Here is a 24,807-nt window from a genome sequence, read left to right on the forward strand (position 1 = left end):
TAAATAAAAACCTGAGTTAAAATGATTCTAACTACTTAAAGAGAAGAAAAAATACACTCAATAAACAAAAACATGGGACACTTCAGCAGTCACTATACTTTATTTAGGGGGAGAAATAGCATACATAATTTCTTCTGTACAATATTCAACAATCACTTCCGACCAAGCCCTGAAACAGTTTGTTAAATTCTTGCAAAACAAAGGAACATGTGTCAGGTTTTAATAAGGGTGGTAGGATGCCTCGAATGAATATATCCGCAACATGTAACTCGCCTCAGTTTACAGAAACGTTCTACTGTGATGAAATATTGTGTCAGCATAGAGTGAAAATGAAAAGAAAAACCCGTTGCTGGTCTTATATCACAGGTGATGGTCACAGCGTCGTAATAACGTTGCGAGATCACTTGCCTGGAACACAGACCAATTTTGTGAGAATGACGTAGAGCACCAACAGAGATGTCTGAGGTAACGCATAAGCTGATCCTGGGAGTTTTGACTAGTGTAAAGACTTTCTCTTTCAAAGAGGAATTTTAGTGTTGCTTGGGCCTTGACATAAATTACTATTAAAACCATTTTTAAAATACAATTATATATAAAATAAACAACATAAAATCATTCTTTTTAAATATTAACATTATAAAGGATTTTTTTTTCTTTTATGTCTTGAGACCATAAAAAAACAACCTCATGCTAAGATCACAATCTAAAACAACATTCATATGTACATACTGTGCATCTTCCATCCAGTCGTCTGCAATTGTCATTGAAGGGGGTTTGGCTTTTTGTTAAAGGGGTAAATAAGCAGGCTAGATTTAACCCGCGCCTCTTAGAAGTACCGTGGAGCAGAAAGAACAGACAACTCTTGGCTCCACATGCTAAAAGACCTGGGCCTGTTTTGGTCAGAGACATCCCTCTCTCCGGGCACAGACCATCTGCACAGCAGCTGTTAAAACAACATCCTGCAAGGGTGGAACATGGAAATGAATGCCTGAGCTGACCTATGACCCCCCCTCAGCATCAGTGCTACACGCAATACAGGTGAGAAGTGTCAGAATGGCAGCCGTTGCATCAGTCAGCCAGTCTACTGGTTGTGGTCTTCTTGGCTAGCTGTGCCTCGTGTACAGTCATCGTCCAGACCTTCACAGCCTGGCTGAGGTTGTGTTGCTACAGTATGGACACCAATAACGCAAAGGAGAGACCCCGGGCGCTCAGGCTGCTACTGTGCATTAGACGGCCCCTTAAAAAAAAAAAAAACAGAAGCCTACAAGGTTGTGTTGCAGTCGTTATGAATCTAAAAACATACGTCCTTGCACCGTTGAGTTGGCAACCGTACGTGTTGTACTTTACCATGGCCAGAGGATTTCCTGGTTTTTAACAAGACATCAGATTCTTTTTTTTATAGCTAAAAACAAAACAAATAAACGCTACACTGAAATGTCAGTTGAGGCAATGGCGAACCAGTGTTTGCTCCAACGTGGATTGCATACAGTTAGCTGAGTAGAAACATAGTGTTATATCCCTGAATGTCTTTGTTGGTGAAGAGGCAGAAGCACAGACTGAAGCCACCAGTGTAGCATCCCCTCTCGAGAGAGGGCGTGCCAGAATACTGAACACATCACTGTGTTAAGATGCCAAAGCTACTCGTTGCTTCCCGCCTTGCCATCTCAATCAACCTACAAGATTCCATTAGCCTTTTGAGTTTATATTTATGTGTTTGCCATCTGAAAATAGGACGTATATCCAAAGAAGGGAACTTGTCTGTTGATGGCGGACAGGGTGACAAAGAAAGGACAAGGTTCGACTCCACGATGGCTACATTGTGAAACCTGTTGTCAGCCGCGATGATATCCACTACCTCATGATGTTCTCTCCCCTACATCGCAGTGCCATCTTCTACCTCGCGAAGTAGACTAAGTAGGCTCGAGCAGAACATGGCCTGCTTTCGAGACCTAACATTTGCATACGACCCTCCACTGAGACGTCACCACACAATGGCAGGAGGAAGTGACAGCCTGCAGACAGAGGGGTCCATAGATAGAGATGTGTTTCCTGAGCTATGGTGATACTGGGTACAAGTAGCAGACTATAATCAGAAAAAGAACACAGAGGGAAGGTAGAACTTGCAACTCCATATCAGAAAAAATTCTATATAAATCATAATCATCATTATCGGGGGGGGGGGGGGGGGGAGAAATTCCACAACCGACACCAGCGTCACTTTTAAACAAAGGCTTAAAACTTACAAAGGACAAAAAAAGAAAAATGAGGACAGGATGAAAACCAAACAGAAGGCATGCGCTTATGTGTGACACCGCAAACCTAACAAGGGAAGTGCTTTTAAATATTCTTTTCTTTGAACTCTGATATTCATATTTTCAGGGATATTCTTCTCAAAAAAGGTCTAGCATTTTCAGTAAAACAACAACGCTCACAGTCACATTTGAATCGCAGGGGCAACATAGGAACACAGAAGCTTACAAGGCAGAGACACTGGTTTTTGAATGGCCATTTTACGTTGGCATACTTAAAAGTCCCCCCCCCCCCACCCCCCACTTAAAAATGCTTCAATACCAAACACGGTCGTCTGAATATTCTGCAGTGGTCTTAGTGTTGCCATAGAAACTCACTATTTGTAGAATGTGAAACTGAGGTATACCTTGTTGAGAGGTTGATGGTAATTCTGAAGAAACGCTGCGGTGCAGGTCTGGATAAACAACCTTGATTACGCTGTTCTCTCCCTCTCACACACTCTCTCTGTTGATATATGTACAGCAGCAATACACAGACATTCAGAAGCTGTTTCTTATTGGCATTACAATAGTCATTCATAGAAACACAAAAACAGCAAATCGTGTTTTTAAAAACCAAGTTGCCCTTTTTTATACTGAAATGAAGTGAACTGTTTGTGTGGGCTCTATCCACGCCTGCTTTTCTTAAAAACAAAAAAAAAGAAGTCCAGGAAGTAATTTTCCTCATCTTTAATAAAAAATGAAAAAGAAAGAAGAAAAAAGAGAGAAAGATATCAGTCAAAGGGTCAACCTTAAAATGACTGAGTCATTGTCAAGGTCCTGGGCACCAGTTTGTCCAGATAGAAGTCTAGATGATTGCTTTTCTCCTGGCTTTGTTTCTCCCCCCACCTCCTGGATCCAAGGGGGGGAGAGGGGGGGGGAGGCAGTCTTCAGGCACACGTGTTGCTAACCGTCACACAACGCAGTCTAAACCGGGAATCCCCACATGTGAATCCAGATCCTCTCCGTGATTGGCTGACAACTCGTGGACAATCAGAGACGGGCACAGGCAAGAGTCACTGTAGCTCGTTGGCTGAGCCCATGCAGGGTCCGGCCCACCGGCCCCACCCTGACTGGTCCTCAGCCCAGTCAGCCCTGCTCTGACTGGTCCTCAGCCTAGTCATAGGCTGGACTCCTTTGGGGGGTAGTCCACGTTGGTGACCATGGTGACCACCGTGACGATCTCCTCAGGCGCGGTGACGTTGTTGAGACGCTGCATCTGAATGACGCGCTCCTCCACGCAGCCGGCCGACAGGCGCGCCTCCGCCTCGTGATCCCAGCACTCCTCTATGGTCTCACACAGCATGGTCAGACCCTGGGGGACACAGACGGGTTACTGCACAGTACACACACTAACTCAGGGACACACACACACACACACACAGGGACGCACACACACAGGGACGCACACTCAGGGACGAACACACACAGACACACACACAGACACACAGACACAGACACACACACACACACACACACAGGGATGCACACACAGGGACACATGCACACATACTCAGGGACACACACACTCAGGGACACACACACACACACACACACAGACAGGCACAGGCACAGACACACACACACACACAAACATGCCCTGGCAGCATTGTGGAGGTCTGACAGAGACTAGACTCCATCAGCTAGCTAGCTAAGCTAATCTCCAGCTCCAGAGAACAGGAGGCTGAGTGGCTGGAACAGATATGATAGCAGACACTGATAGGGCAGCGAGTAGCAGCAGCATGTTCAGACAAGAAAGGCCACTATCTTCCAGACTCGAGGGAGAGAAATCTGGCCACAAAGACACTATCGTTCTCCAAGCGATGGCGGTCTGGTATGGGGTCTGGTCTGCTCTAGGTGAACGTGGTGTAGCAGCCAGTGCTTGGGGAACGGGGTTAGGGGGATTTTGAGTTGGGTGGAGCATGAACAGGTGAGACTGGGCGTGGCCTACTGTGTCGGGGATGTAGCTGTGGAGATGTGCTCACAGACATTACCAACACAGTCTGATCCCAACTCCTCCTAAAAGCCTCATGATGAATTAATGTCCCCCCCATTTCCCCCTGTCACCTGACCACTGGGACTGCAAGGGATGATGGGATTCGTGGTGCGTGCCACTCACCGGGTGTTTCTGCCAGCACTCCCTGAGTGTGGGCCTGAGCTTCTTGTGGACGACCACGTCCTGCATGTCCTCCAGGGACGGGTGCTGGCCCACCTCCTCCTCGAAGGGCAGCATGTACTCATCCAGAGGGCCTGCATCGAGGACGACACACATTCCATGATCAAGCCCTGCCAAAGTATAGGAGGCGTGTGTGGTCTAGAGGCAAGGAGGCGTGTTTGGTCTAGAGGCGAGGAGGCGTGTGTGGTCGAGGAGGCGTGTGTGGTCTCCAGTCTAGGAGACGTGTGTGTGGTGTACAGTCTAGGAGGCGTGTGTGTGGTGTACAGTCTAGGAGGCGTGTGTGGTCTAGAGGCGAGGAGGCGTGTGTGGTCGAGGAGGCGTGTGTGGTCTCCAGTCTAGGAGACGTGTGTGTGGTCTCCAGTCTAGGAGACGTGTGTGTGGTGTACAGTCTAGGAGGCGTGTGTGTGGTGTACAGTCTAGGAGGCGTGTGTGGTCGACAGTCGAGGAGGCGTGTGTGGTCTACGGTCGAGGAGACGTGTGTGGTCAACAGTCTAAGAGGCGTGTGTGGTCTACTACAGTACAGGATGTGTGAAGGGGTTTGAGTGGTCTACAGTGCGAGGTATGTGCGGTCTACAGTAATAACCACTGAGGTCATCCAGAACGTTCTGCCTGATGAGACTTGTCACAATAACCCCGGGCCAGACCAGGTCAATACTGCGGCCAGACCAGACACAATCTATAGCTGTGTGGACAGGCTGGGAGGGTAGGACTCTGTGGACCAGGACCAGGACATGGCCTGCTGCAGGCCACCTCCTACACTGTGGGGGTGTGTCGGGGGGGATGGGCGTGTGTGTATGGGTGTTTGGGTGTGTGTGTAGGGGGGGATGGGTGTGTGTGTGTAGGGGGGGATGGGCGGGTGTGTAGGGGGATGGGCGTGTGTGTGTGTAGGGGGGGGATGGGCGTGTGTGTGTGTGTGTAGGGGGGGGATGGGCGCGTGTGTGCTTGTGTGTAGAAGTGTCTGGTGTGTGTGCTCACCGTCAGCTGCCTTGCAGCGCGAGGCCAGCTCCCAGAGCACCAGGCCCACAGCATACATGTCTATCCTCAGGAAGGAGTCTCTCTGGAAGTTGATGGCCCCCTCCAGGACCTCCGGAGCCATGTACCTACGGGTGCCCACCTGAGGCAGGGGGGGACACACGAGACGTATAAACACACGTACACAAATATAAATACATCCTGCTGTGTTGTTAGCTTCTAGACAGTCTCAGTAGATGATGCTTGCAGAGACCATGCCATTGCAATATACCAGTATTATGGATAGCTGTCCAAGTACGACTACCCCTGAATGCCTGGTCTACAGACACTCCCAGTATGCTCTACAGACAGCTTGGTCTACAGAGACACTCCCAGTATGCCCTACAGACAGCCTGGTCTACAGACACTCCCAGTATGCCCTACAGACAGCCTGGTCTACAGACACTCCCAGTATGCCCTACAGACAGCCTGGTCTACAGACACTCCCAGTATGCTCTACAGACAGCCTGGTCTACAGACACTCCCAGTATGCTCTACAGACAGCCTGGTCTACAGAGACACTCCCAGTATGCCCTACAGACAGCCTGGTCTACAGACACTCCCAGTATGCCCTACAGACAGCCTGGTCTACAGACACTCCCAGTATGCCCTACAGTAGCATCCTTGGTCTCACCTGTCCATGAGTGTCTCCAGCTGACTTCCCTGCCTCGAACCTCAGGGCCAGGCCAAAGTCAGCTATGCAGGCCGTCAGGTTGGTCTTCAGCAGAATGTTTTTGCTCTTGATGTCCCTGTGGAGGAAGGACAGCACCTTTAGAGCTGCATTCAGACACACAGAAGCTCTTGGGTCAGAGGGAGGTGGCCTAATAGATGGTACGACCAACAAGCAGACAGGCTGACAGACAGGATGACAGACAGGTTGACACACAGGTCGACACACAGGTCGACAGACAGGCCGACAGACAGGCCGACAGACAGGTTGACAGACAGGCTGACAGACAGGCCGACAGACAGGCCGACAGACAGGCCGACAGACAGGCCGACAGACAGTCCGACAGACAGGCAGGCTCTTTCTGTTGAGGAGTAGATGAAGAACAAGGCCTATTAGCAGACAGACAGGCAGGAGGTTGGTTACAAGGTAGTGTACCAAAGGGAGAGGCAGAGTAGCAGAGGGGGAGGCAGGGTAGCAGAGGGGGAGGCAGGGTAGCAGAGGGGGAGGCAGGGTCGCCGAGGGGGAGGCAGGGTAGCAGAGGGGGAGGCAGGGTAGCCGAGGGGGAGGCGGGTTACCTGTGAGCGATGGCAGGCTTGTGTCCATCCTTCAGCCCAGGGATGTCCTCGTGGAGGTAGGCCAGCCCTCGGGCCAGAGTCTGGGCGATGTGACAAAGCTCGCTCCACGACACCACGTTGGCCTTCAGATAGTCGGTAAGCGACCCCTGGGGGAGGTGTCACACAGGTCACACACACAGCCTCCTCTGGATATCCTAATAATGTATTCATCCAAAGCGACGCACATGGGGGGTTTTGAACCTGGGATCTTTTGATTTTTCTTGAGAGCTTAAGAGCTTCTCAAGAGCTACACTCTTAGTAGGGACATCACCGGTAACAAAACACACATACAAGACATGCACTCTCTGGAATCTATGGATTCATCCACTAGAGGGCAGGTTTCCCCCACACAGAGTAGCCAGACCCATTATAACGAACAGAGCTGCAGTCAGGTTCTAGAACCATCTTTAAATACAGTTCAGAGTCGTTCAGGCTCCGCGCGGAGGTGGAATGTCCTCAAGACGTCAATCATCTTCGAAAGAGGTGTGATGTGTTCCTTTGACCAGCAGGGGGAGCCCTACCTTCTCGTGGTAGGTGGTGATCAGCCACAGCTCGATGTCCATGTTGGAGCCCCTCTTCTCTGCGCCCAGGAAGTGGAGCAGGTTCTCGTGCCTCATGCCGCTCAGGTTGTAGATCTCATACTCGTTCTGCCACGACTGCTTGTCCTGTGAACGCCGCGCGGACAAGAAACGGTTGACACAACGGACTGTGTGCTTGACGTCCACAGATAAACAGGCTTTATGGGGTTCGGGGGCCTGCTTTCATCATATATTATATTACAGCTCAAACATGATTTACATATATTTACATAGCGGAAAGGGATTAGGGTAAGCCTGATGCAAATGACATTCCAGAAACTTCTCCACAGGTCTTAAGGCAGCAGCTGAACTGGTCTACACAGTGACTGGGCTTCCATAATGTTCTGTCATGTTGGGCTCAGTGGTCAATCGAGGCCACAAGAGGCTTAGTGATTGGCCTCAGTTAAGGGCCTTGGTCAGACTGGGGGGGGGGGATTAGTCCTAGGGCTTTAAGACTAAGACTAACGCTCCCCACCCCCCCCCCCCCCTGCACACACACACACCCCACCCGACACACAAGAAAACAGGGAAAGCCTGCGTCATAGTTCCGTGCTACCCTGCCTGATTCCTTGCTGCCTCCCTCCCTGGCTGCTTCTGTTTGCCTTTCTCCCTCCTTGCTAACTCTTGCTAGCCCGGTGAAGCCTCACCTGAATGGGGAAGATCTTCACGGCCACGTAGTCATTGAGCAGCTGAGCCTTCCACACGCAGCCAAAGCGCCCCCTGGCTTTAATCTCCAGCAACTGCAGCGGTTTCTGCCCCAGGATGGGGGATGGGGGCATGGGTCCGGGGTCCTGAACGAGATGGAAACACACAAGGAAAATGGAACAAAACCAATGACGGTGACTACCCCTTGAGCATTTGATGTCAGAGAGAGACCGAGCTTCGACTGTGTGGCTTAGTTTGTGAAAGTGGGGCTGTGAAGATCCAAAATGGCAGCCGAGGGGCAGGATCAGTGAGGCCCCAAGATGGAGGAAAGGGAAACTTGTGAGCAGCTGCCAAGGCATTGCTATGAAGCTTGGACAGACGGGGCTTATGAGGGGTTGGAGGGGGAGAGGGGGGGGGGGTTGGGGGAGGGAAGTCCTGAGCTTGTTACACTTAATCACCAACCTCTGTCTCTGGACTGCCGGGTGATGCTGACCTACATTGAGCGTGGCAGGGGACTGGAGAGTGTAATTACATGAAGATGCTAAAACTACCTCACAGCAGCCCAGGTGCTCACGCTGAAATGTTCCCTCCGGGAGGAAAACTTCCTCCAGGACAGGAGATCCCACCACCCCTGGCTGGTAAAACAAGCCTGCATATATGACTTATGGCCGACGTGGCTTGGATAGGCTACTCTGCTAAAGGCTTCCAACAACCTGAGGCCGAAGAAAAGCGCTGTGTTCTGGTGTTCATGTTGGTGGAGACTTCCATAGGTGTCCACCCTACTGCCTACTGTGAGGACTAGGTCTCTAAATAGTTTGTGTATGTGTGTATATGTGTGTGAGGGAGAGAGAGAGAGTTGACTCATAGGGGAGTAGGCCTATAGCTCGAAGGCCTAGCTATAATATAACACCAGTGTTCACCCTCAGGACATGTGCACACACCATACCATCCCACATGTAGCTACTGTACATGTGTGTAGCTACTGTGTGTGTGTGTGTGTGGTGGGTCAGGGGATAACAGCTCAACAGGGGAAGCAGGGGACAGTGTGTGCATGTGCACAGAGAGAGAGGGTAACCTAGCCAGACAGGTTGACATATAGGCCATTAGGCAGGGCTAAGGCTGTGTCCCCAGCCCAGCCCCTGCTCCACACCCAGCTCCTCTAACAGCGCCGTGTCCAAGGTCATGTTTACAATTCCATTTCTCCCACTGCCAGTCACTGAACAGGCGCTCGTAAAAAATAAAACAATGCTTTTTTGTTTTTATGGTACAGTTGTCCCTGTAGGCAAGGGCAGGATACGGGTGGGGTTTGTGTGCTGTGTCGACAGGGACAGAGGGGGCTCGCTATGCATTCATTATATTTATGAGCCACTCTTTTGCCCTCAAAGCAAGGATCAATACTGTCGTTTACAGGCCATTGAGAATGGTTGTGCTCATTCGAGCTATAAAAGGAAAAGGAGCTGGCACTGGACTTTAGAAAAGTGTCTTGATTGTTGGAAAAGGAAAAGAGGGATATGAAACAAAGAGATAGACAATAGATAAAGACAGATAGAATGAATATGAGAGAGAGAGAGAGAGAGAGAGAGAGAGAGAGAGAGAGAGAGAGAGAGAGAGAGAGAGAGAGAGAGAGAGAGAGAGAGAGAGAGAGAGAGAGAGAGAGAGAGAGAGAGAGAGAGAGAGAGAGAGAGAGAGAGAGAGAGAGAGAGAGAGAGAGAGAGAGAGAGAGAGAGAGAGAGAGAGAGAGAGAGAGGGGGGGCAGGAGAGTGAAACAGAGAGATAGTAGCTGAAGTGTATTTGGAGGTGAGGTTGTGTTGTGCGTGTGGTGTACGTCTCCCTGGCGACAGTTCTCCACCCCCCCATTGGTCTCATCACAGATCATCCATCAGTTCACCTAGATGCTATTGGCTGCATTCATGGCATGCTCAGTCTTGCATTCCAATCACTGAGTCACTTCCTCATTGGTCCATGCACTTGATTAGTCCGTGATTACGGGTCTGCTAACAAAGACCCAATCAGGACAGTGGATTTAATGCATACATGTCCGTGCACAACAACAAACCATCGAAGAGCATCACAAAATGAAAAGACTGCTTGGTACAACTCAAAACAGAAATGAACATTGTTGTACTTGAAGAGGTGAAAAAGCAGGCTTGAATAATGTGATCAACAACACAAACAAAAAAAGATGCAAAAATAAGCCAACAAACTAGAAACCCTGGGCTCAGTACGAGCCAACAGCTGAATGGAGCTCGAGTCTTACCTCAATCATTATGTGAAAGGCGTGCTAGTAGAGGAGAGAGAGGCATAAAACAAAGATCCAGCATGAGAGATATGGAGGCAGAGAGAGAGAGAGACGTGGAGGCAGAGAGACAGACATGGAGACAGAGAGAGACATGGAGGTAGAGAGAGAGAGAGAGAGACATGGAGGCAGAGAGAAAGAAAGACATGAAAGCAGAGAGAGACATGGAGGCAGAGAGAGACACGGAGGTAGAGAGAGAGAGAGAGAGAGACATGGAGGTAGAGAGAGAGAGACATGGAGGCAGAGTGAAAGAAAGACATGAAAGCAGAGAGAGACATGGAGGCAGAGAGAGACATGGAGGCAGAGAGAGACATGGAGGCAGAGAGAGACACGGAGGCAGAGGAGGGAAAGGGAGCGAGACGAGGAGAGAGCGACAACGGTAACAGCAAGGCTGATCCGATGACCTAAAGGTCAGACAACAGACCTACTCCTAAACGGGCTCCTCTGATTGGCTGCTAAGTGACCATTGCCTTCGCTGACCTCGCTTCAGTTTAGCACACAGTGGCGGGAGGGAGAGAGGGAGGGAGGGAGAGAGTGAACGAGCCCCCATTGTTACACTGTAACATCTGGAGAGGAGTGATCACTCAGCCCTGGGTTGGGCTCACCTGCAGCCAAGCGTGGGAGTCACGACAGCGATGGAAAGCACATTAAGCTGGAAGAGAGTTTAGGGCTTCTCCAACGCTCGCACGCAGACACACACACACACACTTTCTCTCCTCGCAAAACAATCCTATGGAAAGCCAGGACCATTTGTACATTATTCATCCACAACCAGCAATAGGCCTGAGTGATTAATAGTACTCTGTGGTAGGACACACACACACGAGGATGCTGGTGCTTGTGGAGCACCTCTTCTGTGTGTGTGTGTGTGCATTACAGTGTGTTCAGCCCGGGGATGCTATCAAAATGACAAGCTGACGGTGAGCATTTCAGCCCCTGCCAACAACTCCCCCAGATTCTTGCAACGCCTGTTAAGAGAGTGTGATTACGCTCCAGGTACCTAACCCTCCCCTGACACCCACTGTCAGGCAGCATACACTGTACACACACACACACACACACACACACACACACACACACACACACACACACACACACACACACACACACACACACACACACACACACACACACACACACACACACACACACACACACACACACACACACACACACTTTCTTACCCACAAGCACAGTCTCCCCCACACCTGCACAACACAGTCCACTCCATTTGCATATATGCTAGTCTCCATATGTGCACGCCTAAATCCCTCCGAGCTTCCGGCAATGCAGCAGTTGAATGAGACAGTGTGTCCTGTGCACGGTGGAGCAGAGCAGGGCCTTGAGGCGGTGGTGATGATGTTGGTGTGGGGATGATGGTGTGGGGATGGTGGTAATAATGGTGGTGGGGGTGATTGTGGTGGTGGGGGTGATGGTGGTGGTGATAATGATGGTGGTGGTGGTAATGGTGGTGGTAACGGTGGTAATGGTGGGGGTGATAGTGATGGTGGTAATGGTGGGGGTGATAGTGGTGGTGGTGGTGGTAATGCTGGGGGTGATAGTGATGGTGGTAGTAATGGTGGGGGTGATAGTGGTGGTAATGGTGGCGGAGATAGTGGTGGTGGTGTTAATGGTGGGGGTGATAGTTGTGGTGGTGGTAATGTTGGGGGTGATAGTGATGGTGGTGTTAATGGTGGGGGTGATAGTGGTGATGGTAATGGTGGGGGTGATAGTGATGGTGGTAATGGTGGGGGTGATAGTGGTGGTGGTGTTAATGGTGGGGGTGATAGTGGTGGTGGTGTTAATGGTGGGGGTGATAGTGGTGATGGTAATGGTGGGGGTGATAGTGATGGTGGTGTTAATGGTGGTGGTGATAGTGATGGTGGTGTTAATGGTGGTGGTGATAGTGATGGTGGTGTTAATGGTGGTGGTGATAGTGGTGGTGGTGTTAATGGTGGTGGTGATAGTGGTGGTGGTGTTAATGGTGGTGGTGATAGTGGTGGTGGGGCAAGGAGGGTGTGCACCGCCCCACTCCCCCTCCAGGCTGAAGGACATGCTGACTCAGACGGGGTGTTTAGAAATCTGGTAAATAATAGAGCAGCTCTTTCCTGCCTCTCGAGATCACGTTGCATTCTGGGATGGAGGTCAGGGAGGGTGGCCACACACATAAACACACTGGGACTGAGCTTGGTCATCCACAAACGCACGCCGGGACTGAGCCTGCCCTTACAAACACACACGGACGGACACTGGTCATACAAACCATGAAGGGAGATTTATACTAAGTGCCTGCCTGCGTGAGTGTGTGTGTGCATGCGAGTGTGTGCCTGTGCATCATGTGTATTAAGTGTAATCCTTGTGTGTGTGCGTGTGTGTGTGTGTGTGTGTGTGTGTGCATGCATTTAGCCAGAGATTTATCAACTTAACCCCAATTCTCCTTTTTCACAGCTGATGAGACAGCTCTATGAACATAAAATACCTGCCTACTGTACTGTACTTCAAAATGTGTGTGTGTGTGTATGCGTCTGTGTATATGAGTGTGTGGTCTGTGTGTGTGTGTGTGTGTGTGTGTTTGTGTACACTCCAGTAGGAAGTGCCAGGCTGTACAGAAGCAAGCGCTGCATGTGGGAGGAGGGGAGGGATTCATGAAAATCACGGCCTGTTATCGATCAGACCTGGCATGTCTCATTGACCTGGGAAATTCTGCCTTTTATAGCCTGGAGGGAGGGGGGGGACAGAGTAGGGGGTAGGTGGGTAGAACAAAAGAGAAAGAGAGAGAGAGGGAGAGAGAGATGGAGAGAGAGAGAGGGCATGCATTATTAACCCGCCCCCTCCCCCACTTCGGAGCTGCGCTTGCCTGTGCTCTGTGGTGCGAGGATGAGTGGGCGAGGACCACACACACACACACACATACTGTAGTTTGCACAAGAGGGCACACACACACAACAACAAGCCCACACAAATACATATACACACACCTACAAGAACTACCACCCCTGCACGGACGCACCCACACACACACACACCACCCACATACTCCTACAAGCTCTCATAACTAAGATGCTTGTTCATTGGCTGCTGGTGCCTGGAGGCCCCCGCCCCCCTCAGCTGTATCCAGCCCCTGTTCTGCTCCGCCAGGCATATCACCGGCCGCCCGCTGTCCCCAAACAGGACCCCACATGCCCAGCAGGTGACTGCTGACGGTGCGATGTTGGGAGCGCTGCCAGGTTGAGTGTCCTAGCGGGTCACCATGACCTCTGACCTCCCAAGAGATGGAGCACAGTGGAGGACGCCTTTGCTGAACTGACCAATCATGAACACACCAGACTCTTCTGAACTGTAAACATCAGATGGACAGACTGACAGAAAGCCAGACGGATAAATAGACAGACATATATATACGTAGACATATAGGCAGACAGATGTATGAGACAGACATATATAGACAGAAGTATGGATGGCCAGAGATATATGTATATAGACAAATAACAACAACAATAGAATACAGGCATGGTGAGAGACAGAAACACAACTCAATGATAAAGTCACCTTTTATACAGCGCCACCAGGCACAAGGGCCTTCTGATCTGATTCCGCTAAATGCAACGCTTCTATAGGCACTGTGGAGGTAGGCCCCACCTGCCAGGTAGTGTGATGCCTCACTTAGCTGTGGTGGAGGCTTCCTGCTGTTCACAGCATTCATGTGGCAGGCTGGTGCATGCGTGTTTGTGTGTGCGCGTGTGTGTGTGTGTGTGTGTGTGGAGAGGGGGTGGTGGTACATTGGCTCAGTCAAGGTTTCGTCACACCCCATCAAGCAGAGCAGAGGTAACACAGCTGCGGGGAAGAGAGGCCCTGTCTGTCCATCTCCAGAGCTGACAGCCTCTCTCCCAAACAAGACGCGTATGAAAAAGGAGAGAGTGGCATTTAAACAGACGGGAAAAGAAAGAGGTGTGTGTGTGCGTGTGTGTGCGCGTATGTGTGAGGAGACAGATGTTTGTATGTGAGGTGATGTATTGGTGTGTGAGGAGAGATAGCTGCGTGTGTGTGTGTGTGTGTGCGCGCGAGGAGAAGGTGTGAGAGGTGAGCGGGTGGGAGAGAGAGATGATTGCGAGAAGTGGGTGACGTTCACAGGAAGAGGCTGCTCAACTCGACTGTGACGGCCACGACGACAGGACACAGGTCTCGAGCCTTGCGCCGTCGAGCCGAGTCTGACACGAACGATGTTTCACATCGCACACTCACCCCGCCCCAGCCCCCCTCCCCCATACTACTGGTAGCGTCTGGCCTGATATGACAAGCTCTCGCCTTGCCTGTCTTACCTGGGTGGGCACCAGCACGGGTGGGTACGCCAGCTTGTGGTGGCGGTACATCCAGAAGGAGAACAGGACGATGGCTGTGATCCCCATGATGGGAACCAGGGAGTACATGAGGGTGGTCACCATCGCTGGCTTCGGGGTGACGGGGTTCGACGTTGCTGGGCGGAGAGAAGGAGATGGAGAGAGAAAGAGAGATATAGAGAGAGAAGGGGTTGGGGGGGGAGAGAGGAAATATTAAATGGCATCAAATTATATCAAGGCAATAAAGTGCCTCAAAATCAAGTTGTTGAGGAGCCGTTTAGCTTAGCACTATGCTAGGAATATCCATTTAGCACAATGCTAGTTAGCTACTAGATCAGCGCTAGCAATTGCTACTTAGCACAGATCTAGGCTAGCGTTAGCCACTATTGTGCTATCATCAGCAACTCAGCTAGTTAGCCACAGGGGGAATGTTTTGGGTCTCTAATCACCTGCACCAGAAGGCTGGCAACTACACAGTGCCGGTCTACGTGGGCCTGGTGCTACTAGTGTGGTAGTGTTGTCCCTCCTGTCCTCCTTCCCTCCCCACCTTTCTTTCTACTCCTCCTGACAGTATAGCAGGAAGTGGCCAGTTTTTCAGAGTCCCAGCTTGGTGTCGGACACCACGACAGCGAGTGTTGAAATGGATAGGAGATAGAAATATAGGGAGATGGAAAGCAAAAGGGTGAGAAAGATGAGAAGAGAGGGACAGGGTCAGCAAAGGAGCAGAGAGAGATAGCGGACAGAGAGGGAGAAAGGGAATTAAGAGAGATGAAGAGACGCAAAATAGTGCCCTTTGTCAGAGAAGCAACTGTGTCTCAATAATAGTCCATGCAGCGCAGTAACTGCTGTGATGGGTTTCTCTCTGCTGGCCTGCCAGCCTGACATCCAGTGTGCGCTTCCAGTTCCATCCCTCCACCTCTCTCTCTCTCTCTGTCTCTCTCTATACCCCTCTCTCTCAATCGGATTTCATCTCTCTTCTTCTCCCCCTTCCGCCAATCCGTATCCCTCTCTCTCTCTTTCTTTTTCATCCCCCTCTCTGAATCTCTTTCCCTCCCCACATCCCCCCTCTCTGGAAGGGGCTGACCTAAGATAAACTGGCATTGCTCATAACTGACATGGTTACAGTGGTTAGCTAGTAACTGTTGTGGTTACAGTGGTTAGCTAATGACTGACGTGATTACAGTGGTTAGTTAATGACTGACGTGTTTACAGTGGTTAGCTAGTGACTGACATGGTTACAGTGGTTAGCTAACTGACGTGGTTACAGTGGTTAGCTCGTGACTGATGTGGTTACAGTGGTTAGCTCGTGACTGATGTGGTTACAGTGGTCAGCTAGTACAGTTGCCAACCTTGTCACAATGAAATAAGGGACAAAAGGTGGCCTGCCGCTTCAGTACGGGGTAATCCCTATTTCCACATGCCAAATCGACTGAATAGCGTCACACATTGCCCCAATTTTCTTTTTGTGAAGGAATTGGCACATTTACTTAACGTACACTGACGCGAGTGCGGGGGGCTGTGATTGGATGATGACCGGTGTCTGTGCTTATTTTAAAGTGTAGAGATAAGCACTGCTGCTGTTGCTGTTGTATCAGTCAGTGGTTAGATCGGCGTAGCAGTCAATAAACGGGACAAGGGAGATCATATATGGGACAAATCAATCAGGTTAGCTAGTGACTGACATGGTTACAGTGGTTAGCTAGTGACTGACGTGGTTACAGTGGTTACCTAGTGACTGACGTGGTTACAGTGGTTACCTAGTGACTGACGTGGTTACAGTGGTTAGCTAGTGACTGATATGGTTACAGTGGTTAGCTAGTGACTGACGTGGTTACAGTGGTTAGCTAGCGACTGACATGGTTACAGTAGTTAGTTAGTGATTGATATGGTTACAGTGGTTAGCTAGTGACTGACGTGGTTACAGTGGTTAGCTAGCGACTGACATGGTTACAGTGGTTAGTTAGTGACTGATGTGGTTACAGTGGGGCACTGTGCTTTTTGTCATGCCACCACAGCCCAACCCCCAATCTCTGCTCTGCCCCTCCCCCACGCCTCCCCCTCTCTCAGCCCGCCTCTCTCCTCTCTCCCTTCCCCCTCTCTGCTCAGAGCTCAATTTTAGCTACGAGCGGGATAAGAACCCGGATTAGCCTCTTTGAGCTGAAAAACACGGCAGCACCACCCCCCTCCAGCCCATTTACTCTCTGAGTACTGCATACTTCCTGCCTTAACCCCCCTCCCCCTACCAACCCTCAGGCATCAGGATCACCGCACGGCACACACAACTCTGCCATGGAGGCACTCTCTGGTCAGCGGGTCATGCTTTCTCTCCCTGCTCTCTCCCTCACCTCCCTCCCTCCCTCTCTCTCTCCCTCCCTCTCTCTCTCCTTATTTTCTTGCTCTCTCTCCCTCCTCCATACCCTGCTCTCTTGCTCCATCCTCCCCTCCACGCTCTCTTTACCTCTCTGCTACTCCCTCTCTTCCATGTCCCCGTCCTCCCTTTTCTCGCTCTCCATCTCCCTCTATTTCATGCCCCTCCCCCATCCCCAGCTCTCCTCTATCCTTTTCGTGGCTCCCCAGATAGGCCCTGTTGCTAGGTTTTAAAAAAAGCAGCGATGCGTGCGTGCATGCATGCATGCGTGCGTGTGTGGTGCGAGAGAGAGCATCATGCATGCGTGTCTGAGCGTGTGTGTGGCGTGAGAGAGAGAACGTCACAGCTTGGATCGCTCAATGCTACACTAAGCGGCCACAGTGCTTTCCTCTTGTAAATGCCGGCATTCCACATCTAGTTAGTTCCTAATGCCGCTGCCTGCCTGCCTGCCTTTGTACCTCCCTGCCTTTCTGGCTCTCTTGGCTTCCTGTGTCTCCGTCTGCCGTCCTGTCTCTCTCTCTGTCTGCTTATCAGTCTGCCTGCCTGCCTCTCAGCCTGCTTGTGTCTTTCCCTGCCTGCCCGTCAGTCTCTTTCTCTGCCTGACTGTTTGTCCCTCTGCTTGCCTTTCTCTCTGCCTACCTGCCCCTTTGTCTCGCTGCCTGCCTCTCAGCCTCGCTGCCTGCCTCTCGGCCTCCCTCTCTGAGGCTGGCAGGCAGGCAGAGAAAGAGGCAGGTTCTGCCTGCCTGTTCCTCTGCCTGCCTGCCAGCCTCAGATCCACACAGGGTTGCGTAAGCAGCCGAGTGGCTCCATCTACAGAGCCATCTCCTCCTCCAAGCCATAACACACCCCTATTGTGTAACGCAAAGAACACACGGCCACATTTGGACCCTTGATATCACTCGCTCGACGAGATCTAGCAGTTTCGACGAGCCAAAACAACAACAGGACGACTTCCCACAAACTGAGTGTGGGGGGAGATTTCTCTGAGCAGATAGACAGGATAGGATCTGCAGAGGAAGTGCTCTCCACAGAGACCTGGGTTGTGGTTCAGACCGAGGGCCCCTGGTCTCTGGCCGAACCCCCGCAGGCCCTGGCTGACCTCGATCCCGCAAGCCCCTGAGACCAGCCTCACTGTCCTGACGAGGACATCCCAACAGGTTTCTAGCACTGAACGATGGACAAAGGGCAGCTTTTTAAACGTGAAGGTCTAGCTATAGCCTATAACTGCACAGAAGCAAACAGTCGTCATTCCAGTTCCAGAACATCCAGACTGGTCTGGCCCCAGCCCAGGGCTAGAGAGCCCTCCCCCCCTCTGCTGAGAGGGAGGCCTGGTAGCTCCACAGGAGGACAGATCAGCCCCTGTAATCTGAAACACAGCAATCCCTGAAGCGCCGAGACACAGGGCACGCCACACGCCTCTCCCAGCCCACTCTTCCCCTGCCCAAAGGGCCCAATGACGGGGTCGATCTCACACAGCCCAGGTTTGAATGATCAATCACACTAATCGACGGAGCGGCAGTTTGGATGCAAAGATGGAGCTGGTGTGCGTGATTCTACCATCTAGCTGCTGTCATACCAGCGGTACGTTTAGGTGAGCATTCTCCATTGAGACACATTGGGCTCATTCAGACATACTACATATCAAGGGCTTGGCGCAAAAGGGGCACAAGTGGCATATTCAGAATGTTCTGATTGATTGTAATTATTTCATTAAAAACGACATATTTAAGCAATCTGTACTTTTTGTAAAGATTAGGCTTCAAGTAATTGACGTTACACAAAAGAAATATCAACGATTACAATGACTCATTTTGCTCCAAACTCAATTGAACGATTTCACTTTCGCCTTTATGTTTTCAGCTTTCGTCACATAAGTATTCCATTTTCTTTTGACATTTTGATAGAACTCATCAAGACCTTTAAAATATGATATAAAACTATTTTTCGCCAAATATGTCTGTTACACCCCTTTTGCTCCAAGCCCTCGATATTGTCCCCGTGAACGCAAACACAGCTTAAATCTACTGCTTTTGGGTCTGGGTCACTTACTTTGTACGGTTTGTGGGTCGGGGTTGAAGAAGAACTTCTCATTGCACATGTTGCCTTCACAGCAGCAGAAGAACACCTCCGGAGCTTCTTTCTTCTCAACACATTCAGCACTGCAGAGGAGAGCAGAGGATGACGTTAACATGGCAGCCTTCCCGACCATGGCCGTTTGGCTGAAAGGAACTCTCTTTTTGTCCTCTCTCTGTCCCCCTCTTTCATCCCCCCCTATCGTTCTGCCCTCCTCTCCCTCTCCTCCCCCTTATATCTTTTAGCGTCTCACCCCCTCTCTCTTTTTACTTGCTTTGGAAGACTGTCATACTTGCACTTTTCAAATGAGTTTGAAGTTACTCTACTGACCTTGGGAGCTAAGCACCATCTGTACATTAGGTATCTTTGTGTGCTACATTTCAGTTGACAAACCATTACGCTACCATGTAGCTTTCTGCCGCAGAGTCCCATTCTCTGCTTTAAAACCTTGCCAAGACGTAGAGAGCCGTAAAAGAATATAACAATAAAGTTGACAAAAATAAGAGAGGAGGAGAAGATCTATTGTCAGTTGACTATGTTCACTTTTAGGATTGCTGGCTGACCTTTGGTGGTGTGTGGTAAACAGAAGGCAAACCATTTGTTTGTAAAAGGAGAAGCGAGGGGGAGCGTGCCGGTTGGAGCCTGTTTACATGTCGGGCACGAAGACACGCTGCTCTGCTGCCAGGCTACCTGCTGTACTTAGTTGAGTAATAACGTGGCGGCATGCCACGCTTCAAAAACAAATCGATCCGGTTACTGCAGGTGGGGGGTTAACGGGTTTCCGTACGTGCCGAGACAAGAGCGGCCAGGTAACTGAGACAAGAGCCCTCCTGTCTCTCAAACGCTAGCGCAGAGACGCACTCTGGCAGCTCCCTCGCACGCCACGGAGGGACGCCGAGCGTTTTTGAGAATGGTGTGAGGAGGGGGAGGGGGCAGGACAGCCCGGCTTAATAACATGTTTTCACAACTAAAGAGGGCTGAAGTTGAAGCACTTGAAAGCGCTGCGTGTGCAGTGGATATCAACGTGCCAAACCACATAACCCACCCCACATTACATTTACATATAGTCATTTAGCAGACGCGCTCATCCAGAGCGACTTACAGTAAGTACAGGGACATTCCCCCGAGGCAAGTAGGGTGAAGTGCCTTGCCCAAGGACACAACGTCATTTGGTGTGGCCGTGAATCGAACTGGCGACCTTCAGATTACTAGCCCGATTCCCTCACCGCTCAGCCACCTGACTCCAGTACACTGATACTCCCATGACAAATACACATCGTCCTGACAACCTCCCAGCACCAGGCTCCAGCAGTACCTGTCATAGCAGCTGATGTCGTCCAGCCAGCAGCCCTGCTTGACCACCTCCACCACGCCCGACACGTTGCGCCAGGTGGCAAAGCAATGCCGCCGCTTGTCCTTCTCGCCGTGGCACGTCTCGATGGCGCTGCGGTTCCCCCGGAGGTCGGCGGAGTCCGTGGGGTTGTAGCTGTAGTGGACGCACTCCTGGGTCTCCGACCGGCCCAAGATGGCGCCTGAGGAAGACGAGGCAGGTTCTGGGTCAGAGATCATGGTCGAGGATCCAAACATTCCCCCCACCCCCCCCCCCAAGCAAACTGTCAGGTAGGATAAATAGCTTCAGGTTGGATTACAGATCCTTTTTCACAAAGAGATTTTCAATGCAAAACATATCCAGTGACCAAGCGTACCACAGGAGGGACACTTTGTGCATGATCAACACTGTTCACTGGCCCGTTGCTCTGCAGTACATCCACCATTAGACCCAGACAGCTCTACAGGATGGCATAGTGTTCAAGATTATTCTACTACAGGACTCACAATAGTACAGGCCTACTCCTTGCGTCCCTGACTATGGTGAAGGATAAAGAAGGGGAAGGGGAGTTGTGAGGGGAGCCTCAAAGGTCTCAGTAGTGATCACTAACAGAGATGTCTGTCACCAGTGTAATAGCCCCGACAGACAGTAGTCCTGTAATTAACCAGTGGTGATGAGAGCCACTGGAGGGAACGAGGCTGGGGGGAAAGACAGAAAGGGAGTGAGACAGAGAGAGCAAGACATAGAAAGGGGGGGGGGGAGAGAGACAGAACACAAGATAGAGGGAGGAAGGGAGAAGGAGATGGAGGGAGGGAGAGGCAGTCTTCAAACAGCAGGCTGTGCTGTGTAGGAAAACGGCTTATCGTGATATGATTTATTAACTATTTGCCCAGGTCCAGAGGTAACCTGATAGCATTCTCCCTGTTGGATTCCCAGCGCTGTTGAATCTTGTTTTAGGTTCAGGTGTGGAACAGTAGTTCCATGAGTTATGCAAATGGCTCAAAGTAGAAGCACATCAAATCCCCTATGTCCCTCTTACTGTCACCAAGGTTTAGATACACATTATGGGTGGGGGGGGAAAATGATTCACATATGAATCTCGATTCAGTCAGACAAATATAATAATTGTGAATTGAATCGCGACTCCAAGAATCAATTTGAATCGAGTCGTGAGGTCCCAAAAGATTCCCACCCTTAATACACATGGGGATGAACTGGCCCAGGAGCCAACATAAACACCCTCAGAACTGAAACAGTGAAAAGAGCAAACAGCTGAGGGTGAAATAACATTCTCCAAGCTTATTACAAGTTACTCAAACAACTCTGTCAAACCCTAACCTATTCATCCATGACTGAGGGCCTAACTACTGCTTACAGAAAACTTAGACGCCTTATATCCAACACCAAAAAGGCCAAACAAAATCATTTCTCTTATGGAGTATAATCCTTGAGACTTAATACTTATCTAAACAAAATGAGAGGATTTTACATTTCAGAAGCAAAACATCGCCTGGAGGCACCATATGGTTTAAGAACAACAAGAGCTGGTTTTGTGGTTAAACCCTCTCAAAAACTCAAGTGGTGACACTGACCAACAAAACAGGCTTACTTAGTCAAAGGATGAGGCGGGTGGGGTTTGACAATGACAACACTTGTAAAAGCAAAGCCGCAGATATGCAACTACACACAGGCAACTGGCACACACAGTTCACACACACACAGTTCACACACTCAGTTCACACACTCACACAGATAGTTCAACTGTTGTGGACATCTGATGAGTGATTTTTGTGCATGCGTGGTCAAATTATTCTATCCAGCCTAGTACCATTTGTTATTGGGGGTGGGGAGGGTAAAAGGTGACTGTCAGTTACTTGACTCAGGGTTATAATACTCCTACATAAAAAAAACTGAAAACTAGAGTTCCTCATTCCACAAGTGTACGACAAGGAGGAAGACCTACAACCATGCTTGTGCTGACTATCAATTATGAGCTACGCAGTGCCAGCATAGGACTATCCAAGCCCCAGGCCAGGGCTCTAGAACTGGTCATGCAGGTTGAGATGAGACAGTTGGCGCCAAGGAAACGAGCGAGGGAGGGAGGATGAAGCTCTTTAATATTGCTGCACGTGCCAGACCAACCGGACTGGGGGATACGATGACTCCCATTAGCATTTCCAAGGGCTCCCAGGGGCTGGCGTGTTCATCATGCGGTGTTAACTACCAGCTCACTGATGAGCTTCGATAGAAGTAACTGAGCCTGAAGAGAGATTGTTTTGTCCAAGCTAATGGTTCAGAGCTAAATCCTTGTGCAGCAGCACATTGTAAACATGCTCAGAACATCTGAAGGCACCAGAGCAGTGTAGTAGATATATGCACTGGAACAGCCCGGAAGCTGCGTTCTGCAAGGATAAGTGCATTTAGACTCATTCTCTATCACTCGTGGACCCGGTCCAAATCAGCCCTCGCATTTTCATTCATATTCATTTCAGCGAAACACAAACAAAGACAAAAGGAACGCCTCGTTAGGAAACAAATGGTGCAGTGGAGTGCATAGCGGCACGGAGGAAGAAAATTATTTTGGGGGGAATTAATTTGCTAATTGCCCCTCAGTGGGTATAAATCCAAAGGATTAGTTCTGGAGACACAAGTCGCTATTATCAGGATTACAGAGTATCTGCTGGAATTCCTGTCACTGCCAGGCCAGGGTGCAAGGAAGACGGCTCTCAAGATGCAGCATCAGGCATTGAGATCTCCTTAACAGGATAACAGATCTGGGCCAACAAATCAAAAGAGACAAATTGACCCAGACGCTAAAACATAACTCACAAAAGGGGCCCTTGTTCAAATGTCACAATTCATGTATTTATCATTGTGGAATTGTGAGACGTGGTTGGTTGACAGACATCACACATTCTGAGGTGAATAAGGGATGAATACAACTACTTTCCAATTTGCTCCAAAATAACTCAGCTGTTTGCCAATTGAAATGAAAGATTTTGTCAAAAGAACCAGAGCTTCTCGCAAAATTCATTAAGCGCTGTTTTCTGAGCCAGCTTCATAATTGGGGATGAAAACTAAAAATGCCAAAATTATTTAACCAGAGGACAAACCAGGATTTTGTGTGAGTGCTTTGACTGAAGACTGTCTCCTGCTTTTTTATTTTTGTGATTGTAGCACAACGGGCCTGACCAAAGACAGCTTAAAGCCCCACTTTGCCAGCTCATCAAGTCTGTTGCAGACTCTGATTATCTTGTCCAGCCCTGGCCAGGATTAGATGAAGGGGGGTGAGGGGGAGCAATACACTTTCTCTTGTTCTGCACCCCACAGTGCATGAAGCACTCCCCAACAAGTGAAATGTTAAAAATAGCACCACTACTCACAACACATTTGATTACAGACATGGTTGAGCACATCTACTGTAAAGTCTATTTTCTCCACTGCAAAGTCCCATTCCAACACATACAGTGCAGCAATGGTACATGGCACCAAACAGCCAAGAATCTCAATTTTTGACCGGCTTGAAATTTGATGACGTGAAAGGAGTTGGAAACGTGAGGCTACACGTGCACACTGGAGGGAAGTAGACACCCAAGGGTTCAGGTAGACCAGGTCTCCAGAAAGATCCCGTTGAACTTTTGCCTGTCATTTATCTCTCTCAGTACTTTGACCTCCAGATTACCTCGATTCAGCATACCTTGCTTCAAGGGAATTCTACTGAACCGCTATGACGCATGTTGGCTGCTCGACACTGACAGAGTAAAATCCTACTTTCTGAGTTGCTCATAGGCCCCAACGGGCTCAACGTTCACTGTAAAATATGCTGCAGGAGGGCTGGACTAGGAAGGGGGTTCCAGCTGAAGCTGGTCATGTTTACTACCTAGTTGCTAATGGAGGACCTGGTGGTGCTTGCTGGTGGAGGTTCCACGTGAAGCTGGGCATGTTTACCACCTAGTTGCTGGTGGAGGTAAGTAGGCGTTCCAGCAGTGCTACGGACAGATGAGCGGTGTAACTGGAGCTGAGTCTGAGAGGCCGCTGGACATTCCAGTCAAGATTAAGATCTCTCCAAATTCATCTCCACGTTGGGCCATTTCTGAGAACAGACAAAGGCCTGGCGGTCTAAGGGACTCTCCGGAGTGGCTCGTCAGCAGCAGGGCAAAAAATGTCACATAGCCAACATCTGGTCGTCCTTTGGAGTAGTTCAGCTTTAACGGTTTTCCATTTAGAAGGTACATCGCTCATCTCCTCTCGTGGATGTTTATCAATCCACAGAACCCTTCCATATGCTTTTCCTGCATTGGCCTGGTTGGTGGAAGTGGATCTGCTGAGCGCTTAAAATTCCATGCTAGCTCTGGCCAAAAGCCTTTGAGCCAACAAGGCCTAAAAATGAACAGAATGTTCTCACAGACCTGAGGAATGAA

The 24,807-nt window shown here is 50.0% G+C and overlaps 1 protein-coding gene across 1 annotated transcript in view; it reads right to left on the reverse strand.

Moving 5' to 3' along the window:
• Nucleotides 1-81: 81 nt before the first annotated feature.
• The window catches only part of acvr2aa (activin A receptor type 2Aa), a 30,166-nt gene continuing 5,440 nt past the window's right edge, over nt 82-24,807 (reverse strand). The window contains exons 2-11 of the mRNA XM_084688648.1: nt 20,372-20,588; nt 19,033-19,142; nt 14,598-14,752; nt 7,985-8,128; nt 7,281-7,424; nt 6,721-6,866; nt 6,110-6,224; nt 5,440-5,578; nt 4,408-4,538; nt 82-3,603 (exon numbers count right to left, since the gene is read on the reverse strand). Coding sequence (XP_084544774.1) covers nt 3,409-3,603; nt 4,408-4,538; nt 5,440-5,578; nt 6,110-6,224; nt 6,721-6,866; nt 7,281-7,424; nt 7,985-8,128; nt 14,598-14,752; nt 19,033-19,142; nt 20,372-20,588 — 1,496 coding nt within the window. The 3' untranslated portion in view covers nt 82-3,408. The remainder of the gene's footprint in view (nt 3,604-4,407; nt 4,539-5,439; nt 5,579-6,109; nt 6,225-6,720; nt 6,867-7,280; nt 7,425-7,984; nt 8,129-14,597; nt 14,753-19,032; nt 19,143-20,371; nt 20,589-24,807) is intronic.

The sequence above is a fragment of the Hypomesus nipponensis genome, chromosome 23 (genome assembly GCF_054491055.1).
Source record: "Hypomesus nipponensis isolate SF chromosome 23, ASM5449105v1, whole genome shotgun sequence".
NCBI lineage: Eukaryota > Metazoa > Chordata > Actinopteri > Osmeriformes > Osmeridae > Hypomesus > Hypomesus nipponensis.